This window comes from Narcine bancroftii, chromosome 13, assembly GCF_036971445.1.
Source record: "Narcine bancroftii isolate sNarBan1 chromosome 13, sNarBan1.hap1, whole genome shotgun sequence".
NCBI lineage: Eukaryota > Metazoa > Chordata > Chondrichthyes > Torpediniformes > Narcinidae > Narcine > Narcine bancroftii.
In genome coordinates, this window is record NC_091481.1 from 53,091,529 (window position 1) to 53,105,149 (window position 13,621).

Here is a 13,621-nt window from a genome sequence, read left to right on the forward strand (position 1 = left end):
CCGGCCAGAGAAGGCACACCTCATCAAGGCCACCTGCCCTTTCAAACAACTCAGTGTCGATTTCAAGGGCCCCCTCCCCACCACAAATAGGAATACCTACTTCCTGATGGTGTTGGATGAATTTTCCAGGTTCCCTTTTGCAATTCCCTGCCCGGATATGACCTCAACCACAGTCATTAAGGCACTGAGCAGTATCTTCACTCTGTTCGGATACCCAGGGGACCTCGTTCATGAGTGAGGAGCTGTGTCTGTATTTCCTGACCAGAAGCATAGCCACCAGCAGGACCACCAGCTATAACCCTAGAGGTAATGGCCAGGTGGAAAGGGAGAACGGCACTGTCTGGAAGGCAGTGGTCCTGGCCCTCAGGTCCAAAAATTGGCCAGTGTCCCGCTGGCAGGATGTTTTGCCTGAAGCCCTCCACACTATCCAGTCGTTACTCTGCACCGCTACTTTCCCTAGGAGGTTGGCAAATGATTCTTCCATCCCTCCCTGATGACATCCCCAAGGCCAGTCCTTCTTCAGAAGCACGTCAGAGGCCATAAGACGGATCCACTGGTTGAAGCGGTACACCTCATTTATGCCAACCCCCAGTATGCATTTATGAGGTACATAGACGGCCACGAGGATACGGTACCCTTATGAGACCTGGCAAGGGCCGGAGACCCCGAGACTGCCTTGCCGGCTGCTGATCACGCCCCGGACCTGATGGTGCCACACTCAAGCACAGCCCTGGAGTCTGAGCTGCCCAACCTGCACCCGGACGTCCAGGCTCTTACCCCTCCTGCAGCTGCAGAGGACTCCCCAGCATTTCAGGAGTCCACCACCAACACCCCAATCCCCATAGTTCCAGCAGCAGACACTCCCTCATCGGCCACCACTTTGGAGGAGCGCCATACTGAAACGCCGGTTCCCCAGCGGTTTGGCAGACAGAGGAGGCTGTCTGTGTGGCTCAAACTCTAGCCGGGGGGAGGGAGGTACGTCTGCTTCCTTGGCCAGTTTTTGTTGATTGTTAAATGTTATTGTTTCTGCTATTGTTTTGCCTCTGGATTTTGTTTATTACTGGTGGGTTCTTTTTCAAAAAAGTGGGGGTGAATGTGGTGATATGGCTGTATGCACTGGCTGACCCGCCCTCCAGGGGTCTCCCTACCTTAGCTCCTCCCTTGATCCTTCCCATGTGACCCCTGGCCATAAAGGTCGAGTCACCTCTCCTTCCCACTCATTTTCCTAGCCTAGAGAAGATTCAATGCTCAATATCCGATTTTAATTTAAACTTTCAAACACTGCGGGGACTCCAGGGCTGTGCTTGGGTGTAAAACTCCATTACTATAATGGAGAATGAGCAACTGCGCTCGACCAGGGGGTCAGACTTCTTGATCCGCATGTGTTTGCGGAGGAGCACCGGTCCCGGAGAAATCAGCCACATTGGCAGGGAGACACCAGTCGCCGATTTCCTAGGGAAGGAGAAAAGGCATCCGTGAGGAGTCTGATTGGTACCCAAGCACAAGAGCGACCATATGGCATGGAATGACTCGGGGAGGGCCTCTTGCCAGTAGTTGACGGACTAGCCCTTCGGCCTCAGGGCCAGGAGGACTGCCTTCCAGATTACCCCGTTTTCACGCTCTGTTGCCCCTGGGTAGTAACTAGTCATGCGACTAGCAGAGATGCCTCGATCTATCAGGTACTGGTGCAGCTCCTCACTTATGAAGCTGGTCCCCCACTCACTGTGGATGAATGCCAGGTGAAGATCTGTGTCAGGGCCCTGATAATGGAGGCGGTGGAGGTGTCAGGGCAGAGGACGGATAAGGGAAAATGGGAGTATTCATCTATGACCGAGAAAAAATAAACATTCTTATTCGTGGAAGGCAGTGGTCCCTTGAAGTCAATACTGAGTCACTCGAAGGGCTGAGTGGCCTTGACTACATGGGCCTGTGGTGGGCAGAAGAAGCATGGTTTGCACTCTGCACAGACCCTACAGGCCTCGGTCATGGTCTGGATCTCTTAGATGGCGAAGGGGAGGTTCCAGGACTTGATGAAATGGTACAGGTGTATGATGTCTGGGACGGTGTCGTGCAGCGCTTGCAGTTGCTCGGACCTCACACTGGCGCATGTTAGGGACAGAGCATCAGGGGAGTCGTTGAATTTCCCCGGCCTATACTGGATGTCGGAACTGAATGTGGCTAGCTCAACTCTCCAGCGCAAGGGCTGTCTTTTCGTCTTTGATCTTGCCTCTGTGGGTAATGCTGAACATGAATGCCACCGCGAGCTGGTCAGTGAGAAGGGTGAACCTTCTGCCTGCCAGGTAGTAGCGCCAGTGGTGGACCACTTCCACGATCGCCTGGGCCTCTTTTTTGAAGGAGGAGTATCCGAGCTCTGAACTATGGAGAGTCCTGGAGAAAAAGGCCACGGGTCGGCCTCCTTGATTGAGGATGGCCACAAGGGCAACATCAGAGGCATCGCACTCCACCTGAAATGGGGTGTCCTCATCCACGGCCTGCATCATGGTGTTGTGAATGCCCTGTCTGATGTGGGCGAAGGCCGCTTACGCCTTGGGGGGGTGGGGGGGAAGCTGTGGCTTGGACCAGTGTGAAGACCTTATCCGAGAACCGGGGGACCATTGGAAGTAGTAAGAGAAGAGCCCTAGGAACCTGTGGAGGGCCTTGAGCATGTGGAGGAGGAACAATTCCATTAGGGGGCGCATGCGTTCAGGGTCGAGACCGATGACACCATGTTCCACCATGTACCCTAGGATGGCAAGGCGGGTGGTGCTGAACATGCCTTCACCCTGTTATAAATGAGGTTCAGCACCACCACAGCCATCCAGAGAAATCTCTCCAGGATTGCATCGTGGTCCTGCTGGTCATGGCTGCTGATGGTGGCATTGTCCAGGTATGGGAAGGTCGCTCTTAGATTGTACCGGTCTACCATGCGGTCCATCACCCGCTTGAAGACGGAGACCCCATTTGTGACCCCAAAAGAAACCCGGTGGAACTGGTAGAGACGCCCATCTGCCTCAAAGGTGGTATAAGGTTTATCCTGGGGGTGGATGGGGAGCTGGTGGTAGGCCAACTTCAGGTCAGTTGTGGACAAGAGCCTGTAGTGGGCTATCTCGTTGACAATGTCAGCGATGCAGAGCACAGAGTAGGCATCCAGCTGGGTGCATCCAGCTGGATAGTCGATAACCATCCTCTGTTTGCTGCCCACTTTTACTACCAGAACCTGGGCTCTCCAGGGGCTAGTGCTGGCCTCTATGATTCCTTCTGCCAGAAGCCGTTTTGGCAGCTATGGGCTTACAGTCTGATGTCAGGTAGTTGAAGAGGGACGGAGGGGAAACCTGTAGGATGGAGAGCCCATAGGTGGACTGGGAGTGGTCGCTGGACTTCATGCTGCAGATGGTGAATGGGGGGAGTGAGGCATCGAAGGCAAGGGTGAGGCTGAGGAGGTAGCACTAGAAGTTTAGTCCAAGGATAACTGGGTCGCAAAGCCTGACCAGGAACCTGAACCCTTGATATGTTCCCCTCACCCCTGTCAAGTTCTCTGAGCAGCACTTGAGTCCCGTAATGGGATGGTCCTGGGCAGTGAAGGTGATACCTTTGCTGGGTATACCTTTAGTTTCAGTGTATGGACCACATTGGGGTGCACAAAGCTCTCAGTACTACCGTTATCGAACAGGCATTTTTTTACCTTCCTGTTGACAGCGATGTCCATTATCGAGTACTCAAGTCCATGGGGAATATCCTTCGTTAACATGGTGGACGCTATGACCACCTTGGGGTCCGAGTTGCTGATCTCTGATGGTTGTGGTGAATAGCATCCAGCAGTTGCCCTTTGGAGCGTGGGGTATGGTGCGTGCACAGTTCTGCACACGCGCATGTTGGCCATGTTGTCCGGTCAGTGAGTCAAGCGAGTTGGGGCAGTCAGGGACCAGCTGGCCCATGATGGCAGCACTCAGGGGGTGTACTTGGCATTGGTGAGGCCAGAAATGATGTCATCAGTGCGGGCAGATGCGATGTCTTCAGTGCAGGCGGAAGTTGGATGATGAAAGATGGCGGCGCCTGTGGTGAGCACGCTGAGGCAATGTGGGTGGATGCCGGGCCGGAAGTGACATCAATAGTGAGGGCAGAAGTGGCGGGCGGAGTAACGGCACTATCCAGCATTCACATGTGATGGTGTCAGGGAGGGCTCCCGGTTGGTCGTGGAGGGCCGCAGTGCTCCCGTTAAGTCTGGAGAGGCACACCTTAGAGAAGTGGCCTTTCTTGCCTCATTGGGAGCAATGTGAATTTCTCACTAGGCAGCTCTTTCGGGAGCACCTGTCTGACCCATCCGGGACCCGCAGTACTTACAGTGGCGGACTGCGTCGGTGGTAGAGATCGTCTCTTCCACATGGGGCCCCTCAGCAACTTCTGTTGTTGGCATCAGCCAGGCCAAAGGATGGAGGAGGCAAGCATCAAGGCTTCTACATGGTGAGCTGCAGCTTCTAGGGAGCGGACCACCTCTATGATCCTGGTAAGGGAGGCTTTATTCTCCTCCAACAGTCTCTGATGAGTCACCCTCAACTGCAACTCTCACACACACGCATCTCAGATGAATCACTCCACCTCCCCAGTAGTCACCCCAGCTTCGATCGTGCACAGGCATGCTAGTTCCCGCAGTGCCCCCAAGGCTTAGAGCACATTCATCAGGGGCCGGTACATGCCCTCCAGGACGACCATCGCTGGCTTGAAATCTGTGCAATCTCGGATAGCCTGGAAAGCGAGGGGGCCCAGTTTTGTGCGAAGTACCATGAGTTTCTTCTGGTTCGTGTTGATGACCTCACCCTGCATCTGGATGATCGACTCAATCGCATGCTTCCGGATCTCCAAGTTTGCTGGGGTGTTCGGGTGTTGAGGGTCGATATCCAGCCTCTCGATGGTGAGGAACTTCTCCATGGTCCTTTAAAATTTTGAGCTGATTAAATTGTGATGCGCGGTGGTGCAGACACAAAACACAGAAGACTGTACTACAGGCTTTAATCAGCTCAAACTCTGCACACATCAGTCTTAATATGCTGGCTCCATGTGTGCCTGGCTGTCCTTTGCTGGTTCCACATGCCCTACTGACCCCAGGAGGGGCCGGCTCGAGTCTATATACAGGCTGGTGATTGACAGCCAGCCAGTTGGGGCCAACCTCCCAGGTTACCTACCTGCAGGTACAGTGGTTGCCGTCTGCAGTAGGCTGGTGGTAATGCGGCCAGTGTTGTGGTTGTATCACCACAGGGTTGTAGGTCAATTGGGTGTAATTGGGTACCACAGGCTCGTGGCCAAAAGGGGTTGTTACTGTGCTGTTATGGGTCCTCTACCGGCATCACCTACGGCTCCTAGAACGCTTCCACCAGCGTTGTCTCCTCTCCATCCTCAACATTCATTGGAGTGACTTCATCACCAACATCGAAGTACTCGAGATGGCAGAGGCTGACAGCATCAAATCCACGCTGCTAAAAATCCAACTGCTCTGGGTAGGTCACGTCTCCAGAATGGAGGACCATCGCCTTCCCAAGATCGTGTTATATGGTGAGTTCTCCACTGGTCACCGAGACAGAGGTGCACCAAAGAAGAGGTACAAGGACTGCCTAAAGAAATCTCTTGGTGCCTGCCACATTGACCACCGCCAGTGGGCTGATTTCACCTCAAACCGTGCATCTTGGCACCTCACAATTTGGCGGGCAGCAACCTCCTTTGAAGAAGACCGCAGAGCCCACCTTACTGACAAAAGACAAAGGAGGAAAAACCCAACACCCAACCCCAACCAACCAATTTTCCCCTGCAACCGCTGCAACCGTGTCTGCCTGTCCCGCATCGGACGTCAGCCACAAACGAGCCTGCAGCTGACGTGGACATTACCCCTCCATAAATCTTCGTCCACAAAGTCAAGCCAAAGAAAAGAAGAATGTCTAGTTTTTTTAGATATAATAAACTAAACTGAAAAGGGACAATAAATAATAATCAATACATAATAGACAGGAAGAGAAGGAGAGAGAGAAAAGAAGGATCATAGTGGAATCAAAAGAAGAACTTTTTATTTTAACTGAGATGGATGGCTGGGCATCAAAGGATTTTTGTTTCAAAGGGTGAAGCTGAAGACACTGGAACATTTCAAGGTGGGTCTGCCTCTTATTTATAGCGTGGCTTGTTCTTTCATAAGGCCCCCCTGCATTCTCATTCCAGTTGCTCCTTGTCGACGATGTCGCCATTAAAATTGATTGCCACTCAACCTGGTGCGCATGAGGGATGTCCACCTATACATGACCGCAAAGCATTTGTTTCCTCTGTGTGCTCTTGTTGCCTCCCGTGTCCCAAAATTGTACAGGTCAGTCGGTTAATTGGCCATGATAAATTACCTCTGATCTGTAGGTTAGCATAGAGGTTAGCGCAACACTGTTACAGCACCAGTAACCTGGGTTCGAAACTGGCACTGTCTATAAGGAGTTTGTACGTTCTCCTGGTGTCTCCCCAGGGACTTCGATTTCCTCCCAACCTTCAAAACATACAGGGGTTGTAGGTCAATTGGGTGAAGATCGGGCTCGTGGGCTGAAATAGCCTGTTACTGTGCTGTATGTCTAAAACTAATTTGTACAATCTGGCAAGGTGGGGATAATGAAATGGGATTCGTGTGAAGAGGGGCTGAGAGTTGACACAGAATCAGTGGGCCAAAGAGCCTGTTTTAGTTATGAGCCCTTTTTCCACTGGAATTCCAGTTAATTGTCCATGCAGCATCCTGGAAGAGGAAGCCATATGTGCTGCTTCCACTGGGCCACCTTTAACCGGGACACTGACTGCTTTTCCACTGAACACAACTCATCCCTGGGATTGGAGAGTCTACCTTTGAATGGAATTGAATGGATGGAAGTTGTCCTTTTTCCACTGGTTTAATCAGCGCGCCGAGGACATGAGTAGGGGTTGAGGCCGTCAATTCCCGTTGTGATTTGACGCCGGCACGCTGATTGTTTTCCTTTTCCACTGGACCCTCAACCGGTTAATTCCCCATTAATTTCTGGGACAAGGTGCCAGTGGAAAAGAGGTTCATGACTCCAAGCAGATGACACCAGCTCAATAGACAATTTAGTGGGCAGGAACGAGTTAGAACGAAGGTCCTGTTTTAGTACTGTTCTGCAGTTTTCCGTAAATGTTCCTTTATCCTTTCCTATTGGCCAACTTTGTAATTTAGACATACGACTGTACTACAGGCTTTAATCAGCTCAAACTCTGTCTTAATATCTTGCTGGCTTTACGTGTGCCTGGCTGTCCTTTGCTGGTTCCACATGTTCAACTGACCCTAGGAGGGGCCAGCTTGAGTCTATGTCCAAGCCAGTGATTGACAGCTGGCCAGGTGGGGCCAGCCTCCCGAGTTGCCTTCCTGCAGGTACAATGGTTTCCCCCTGCAGGGGGCTGTGGCCAGTGTTATGGTTATATCACCACACTAACTGACATCCACGATACGTGCTCATGGGCCGAAATGACCTGGTACAATGCTTTATGACTAAATTAAAAGGTTGCCCATCCTTGCAACAGGTTCCACTTTAAAAACTTTAATTTTAATTTTTTTTAACTTTATTAAATTTAGAGTAACAGACCCTTCTGGCTCATGAGCCCATGCCCCCCCCACCCCCCACAAATACATCAACCTATAAACCTTGCACATTTTTGGATGTGGAGTGAAGGAAAATAAAGATACAAGCACATCTTCATCCTACCTGCAAGGGCTTAATTGTTGATATAGAGGTTAACATGTCAGAGTTTACACTAAATGCTACTCCCACTAGCTTTACATGATGGAGTTCATCTCCTTGAGTTTATATTTTCCATCTGGTTTCTTGGCATTCAGACTCGCATCTCAAATCAATGGAAAGGCCTGTAGATATGAACTGAGGAACATAACCACCATGTAATAATCTGCGTCTGCTGTCTCTAGGAGGTAAAGTCCAAAAAAATTAGATATGTGGTGTTGATTTGGAATTTTGGCATGGTGCTCTCTCTCTCTCTCTCTCTCTCTCTCTCTCTCTCCAAGATTATGCCACTTGAATTTTTTAAATGTCAACCTTCAACTTTTAACTCTAAATTTCAATTAACTCTAAATAGCTGTGCCCTTCTACTTCTGAATTTCTACATATGAATAGAATTGTAACTTTTTTTTTACTAATTCTGTAGTACATATCATAATTCTATTGTTCATGTTTTATTGAATGACTATCAATAAGAAATATTTTAAAAAGAAAAGCAGGTAAACTCCAACACTTACTACATGTATGGAGCTGCTTCCTAGGGAGAGCCTTTGGCAGCGGCACCAGGCGCAGCACTCCTCGAAGGATCTCGCCGCCCAGTCCTTCGGCCGACAGCTCTGAATGGCCTTTAAACGGCCTGTTAAAGGAGCCAACAGCAGTTTATTTAAAATCCTGCCACTGCAGACTCTGGGTCCATGATACAGACTAGCTCATGAGAACCAGGTACTGGAACCAGGATTTGAGAGGGGGCTGAGGGCAAGAAGGGCCCCCCCCCCAAGGGCTCTGGGTGCTGAAGGCTTCTTCATCATGTCAGAGGTTTGGATCTTGGCTGAGGTTGCCGATGGTTTGCACTGAACACTGGCAGAATGTTACCAGCGAACTGGATTAGAATGTGCAGCTGTCTGTAAGGAGTTTGTGCATTCATCCCATTCCTGTCTGGGTTTCCTCAGGGTGCTCTGGTTTCCTCCCACCTTTCAAAATGTACAGGAGTTATAGATTGATTGGGGTATTTGGATGTCATGGGCTCATGGGACAGTAGGGCCTGTTACCGTGCTGCATGTGCGATGGCAGAGGCCGCTGGAGTGCTGGAGGTGCCCAAAGGCAATTTTGTGTAAGATCAGCCACAAACGAGCCTGCAGCTGACATGGACATTACCCCTCCATAAATCTTCATCTGTGAAGCCAAGCCAAAGAAGAACATGTCTGTTCTATTACATGACAATAAATAGTGTCTGATCTGATCCCTTCAACCAGCTTGTCCAAATGAATCCCTTCCATATCTGAAAGCAGTTCAATAAATGAAAGGCAGTGTCAGACTGCTTCCAAGCATCAGACTGACCCCCACAGGTGTAGAGGCCCACCTGAATCCACCTGAGCCACAGCAGTGGAGGTTACACAGAAATCTTGGCCCACTGATCAGTCTGTGCCAACTTATAACCATCCCACTTCACATTTCCGTCAACTCTTCCCCCCCCCTCCCCCCCCCCCCCCGCCATTTGTCCAGCTGATCAGCATGCCCCTGTCTGGAGAACCCAGAGGAAAGTCAGGCAACCTCACGAGAAGATTCAAACTCAAATACTCTGCTTGCACCCAGAATCAGGATCAAACCTGGATCTCTGGCACTGAGGGGCAGTGGCTTTACCAGCTGCACCACTGTACCACTCCCTCCATTTACCCATAGCTCACTTACTTAGCACACTGAATTTAATATAAAAGTGCCCCAAGCTCTCCAGATGTGTTGTTGGACCAAAAAAGATACTCCACCACATTTGCAAGGCACAGTGGTGCGGAGAGATCATCTGTCTCTGATCTGCGACCAGGCAGATTCCATCCTGTGTGGAATGTGCACATTCTTCTTCTGACTGCCCAAGAGTGATGAAGAAACTCGGCAGTTCCCACAGCGTAGCATCCATGGGAGGCCAAGATATACACCAACATTTCAGGCCTGAGCCCTTCATCAAGGTACATTGTGGGACCTGCTGAGTTTCTCCAGCAATTTTGCACATTCCCCTCAATCACAGCATCTGAAGACTCTCTTGTTCCGCTCCCTGTGACTGCCTGGGTTTGTTTGGATGCTCCAGTTTCCTCCCACATCTAAAGAACCCCCCCCTCCCCCACTGCCCCCACTACAACCACATCATAAGGAGAGACCAGGCCCGAAATGTTGGTTACCCTTTACTTCCTATGGGCACTGTGTGACCTGCTGAGTTTCTCCAGCACATCTGTGTATCACACTCAACCCCAGCAGAAATTCTTGTTTATCTCAGAAACATTGACCATACGTTTTCTCCCACTGATGTTCCTCCAGCAGATTGATTGTTGCTCCAAAGACATGTAGGTTGGTTTGCTGATCAACCACTGTAAGTTTTCCCTGGTGATGGTGAATGGCAGCAGTCAAATGATAAGTGAGAAGAATAGATTACGGAGCAAAGTCCGAGGAAAATTGGGCCCATTTTTGGCAACAAGAAATGGACCATCTATTACTGGAAGTGGAATTCAATATCCAGGAAAGAGACCGCCTGGAACAGCAGTTTGCCATAGCAACCATTCATAAATAAACCACATCATCAGGAAGCCACTGTTTAAAGGTCAAGTAATGGAAATTGCCTGGAATTATCAAAAAACAGTTTAGTGTTTAAATGTGATTTGGATCTGGGCAGTTTGAACTGAATTCTGACAGCATGGTTAGCAGTCAGCACAATGCCATTACAGCGCCAGCAGCCCGGGTTCAACTCTACCACTGTCTGAAAGGAGTTTGTGCACTCTCGCCGAGTCCACGTGCTGGGTTTCTTCCGGGTGCTCCGTTTTCGTCTCGCCTTTCAAGGCGGTGGGGAGTTGTGATTGGGGTGGCAATGGCTCGTGGGCAGAAAGGGCCTGTTACAGCACTGTGTGTCTAAATTTAAATTGAACAGGAGTCTGACGGCGAACCCTCGGACACTCAGTGACTCTGAGGGGAGTCCCTTTTGTTTCTCTTTGACTGTAAGGAGCGCCGGGCAATGTGAATGGTAGATTAAAGGGAATTTTGTGTAATATTACATTTCTGTTTGATTACCTGAGAATAATTAGTTCCTGATCTGATGTGTCTAAAAATATTGGAGGAAAAATTATTAACCTCTATTCTATTATGTTGGTTTACAAGCTTCACTGTGAATTACCATCACAAATGGATGTGCTTTGTACAACAGCAGATGTTAAGTATCCCGGAGGGATTCAGATGGAGTCTACAGTCTAACGGCTGTGTAAATGAATGATGTCTCAAGTTAAATTACTCTAATTATCGAAATCAGAGATGGACTCTTAGCATTCTTCACCTTATCACCATGGCTGATGCTTGGTAATCAGATTATGTTATTCCATCTGTGAATAACTCCAGATATTCATTCAAAGAACGGTGAGAAGTAGATGCACTGGATGTTAAAACTGATCACTTTAGCAGGGGTGTGTTCAGTACACTTTCTGACTCCCTTCCATTGCTTATCTGGGCTTCTCCCCACCCAAAATTGCAGGGTTCCAACAGAGGAGCTGAGCCACTGGTGGCATCCTTCCACCCGTTCACCACGACAATCTGGATTCCTACGGGGCAAGACCAACCACTGCTCACTTAATGAGCAAACAACGAGAAGCTGGCAGGACTCAGTCCGTCAAGCAGCGTCCTTGGTGAGAAAATGTCAGTCAGTGTTTCAGGTCTCTGCTCTCTCACTCTTTCTCTCTGTCTCTCCTCCCCCCCCTTCTCTCCCTCTCTTTCCCTACCCCGCCCTCTTTCTCTCTCACTCCCCCTCTCTCTCTCCCTCCCTCTCTCCCCCCTCCCTCCACCCACCTCTAACTTAATATTCGAGCTCCAAGGGCAACACGATTCACGTAGCAGTCAGCGCGACGCTGTTACAGTGCCAGCGATCCTGCGTTGCCCGTAAGGAGTTTGTACGTTCTCCCTGTGTCTGCGTGGGCTTCCTCTGGGTGCTTTGGTTTCCTCCCACTCTTCAAAATGTACCAGTTATAGGTCAGTTGGGTGTAGTTGGGCAGCACGAGCTCATGGGCCGAAAGGCCTGCAACTGTGTCATACGTCTAAATTTAAAGTCTAAAAATTTGTTCGATCCATATCGCCATGGCAACCCTGGCCTCACCCCCATCAGAGATATTCCCCTTCCTTCCTTCCCCACCCTCTCCAAAACTTAAAACTAACTTATTTTCTCACTTTTCTTTGATCTGAAATGTTAATTTTCTTTCTCTTTCCACAGATGCTTCCTGACCTCTTGTGTTTTCAGGTATTTTTTTCTGCCGAACGTTTCAGTTACATTAAGGTTTTGAATCAAAATGCACCATTGCGGAGCTCTTGTGTAACAGTTGCCCATTTAATGGTACCGATGTAACAAACTCTGTACTAAAGCACCACAAATACCACACGGTATTGAAAGATATTGACAGACTGTTGATATTCAGCCACTGAAAGACACGGACAACCGAAGCATAACTCACTTGTGGAGCAAAGGATGGACTTTACATCCTTGTGGTAATTAGGTCACATTTAACAACCAACAGGTTAACACATGCTATGGGCACACATCAAATTCTGTGTTCATGTACATGAAAGAAGAAACTAATGTACAATTTAATGAGTGCTCACCATTGGCATTTGTAAGTGGTCAGTCACTTCTCTCTCATAGCCCACCTCCATTAAGCCAAGGACTTTCCACCGTTCTGGATTTCCACTTGAGCTTCCATGAATTATGGAAGCACCATTAGCTCCATGCAGACTTTAAACGGCCCACTAAAGGAGCCAAAAGTGGTTTATTTTAAAGTCCTGCGACTGCGGGGTTTGGCCCAAAATGGCAGCAACGGCCACAAGGGGTTGCAGACACCAGGGAAACAGTGTAGGGCACCATAAAACAGGTTGACCACCCTCACCCCCCACCCCCACGTTTGAGAAGGAGAAGCAGAGGAGATTAACCATGGTGGTGGGTCAGCGAGGGGCTCTGCGGCTGAAGAACACACAGGCAGCAGGAGGCGAGGAACCCATGCGGGCTGCGGACTGCTGGAGACTGGCTGGAGACTGACTGAAGGGGCACCATGTTTCAGAACCGGGATACGAGAAGGTGCTTGAGGCTTCCTGATCATGTCAGGAGTTTGGAGCTTGGGTTGCTGATCGTTTGGACTGAAGGCAGTGTGGATGGGGAGGCAGCCAGAGCATTGGGGAAAATCTATGAACATTTAGTGGCCCTTGGGGTGATGGGGTGGGGGGGGATTCTCTTATGCTTCTCTTTCTCTGACAGTGAGGGGCACCGGGCAATCTTTGCTGATGGTGAATCTTTGTCTGCTTCATGGTAGACTAAAGGAAATTTCATGTAATATCACATTTTCTGCTTTATTATATAACAATAACATAATCTTGAATTGAAGGCTAACATCCTGGGCACTACCAGCTACAGAACCATTGAGGAGAACAGTCAGAGGGCAGTTAATAAAAAGAAGTGCACCTGCTCCCTTTTTGGAAACTCAGCTGCTCATTATTTACAAAAGATAAAGTTTGTAGGACTGGTTAAAAAAAAGTTTCAGGGATTTTTATGGCACAGAAAGTGGCCATTTGGCCCATTATGTCTATGCTGGAGGAAGCAATTGCTGAACAAGGATGCAGGGGTGGTATAACCCTGCCTGAGATGGTTCACAATTGGTGACATTCCATTACGTGCAACAGTTGACATCTCCAGCATTGACATCCAAGGATTTGAGATAGTCGGTGAAGGTTTTGCATGGACAATACTGTCTCCCAGGTGTAACCCTGAGTGATATGGCTGTGCGTTTGTGCCTCAGCGGGTGAAGGGACCATCTGCCTGGTATTCATACCCACACATTATCGCCTGTGTGAAAACCCTT

General features: G+C 49.5%; 1 protein-coding gene across 1 annotated transcript in view; it reads left to right on the top strand.

The window, feature by feature from the left end:
- The window catches only part of LOC138748044 (uncharacterized), a 61,182-nt gene extending 48,856 nt beyond the window's left edge, over nt 1-12,326 (top strand). The window contains exons 3-4 of the mRNA XM_069907741.1: nt 11,260-11,410; nt 11,989-12,326. Coding sequence (XP_069763842.1) covers nt 11,260-11,410; nt 11,989-12,120 — 283 coding nt within the window. The 3' untranslated portion in view covers nt 12,121-12,326. The remainder of the gene's footprint in view (nt 1-11,259; nt 11,411-11,988) is intronic.
- The last annotated feature ends 1,295 nt before the right edge of the window (nt 12,327-13,621 follow it).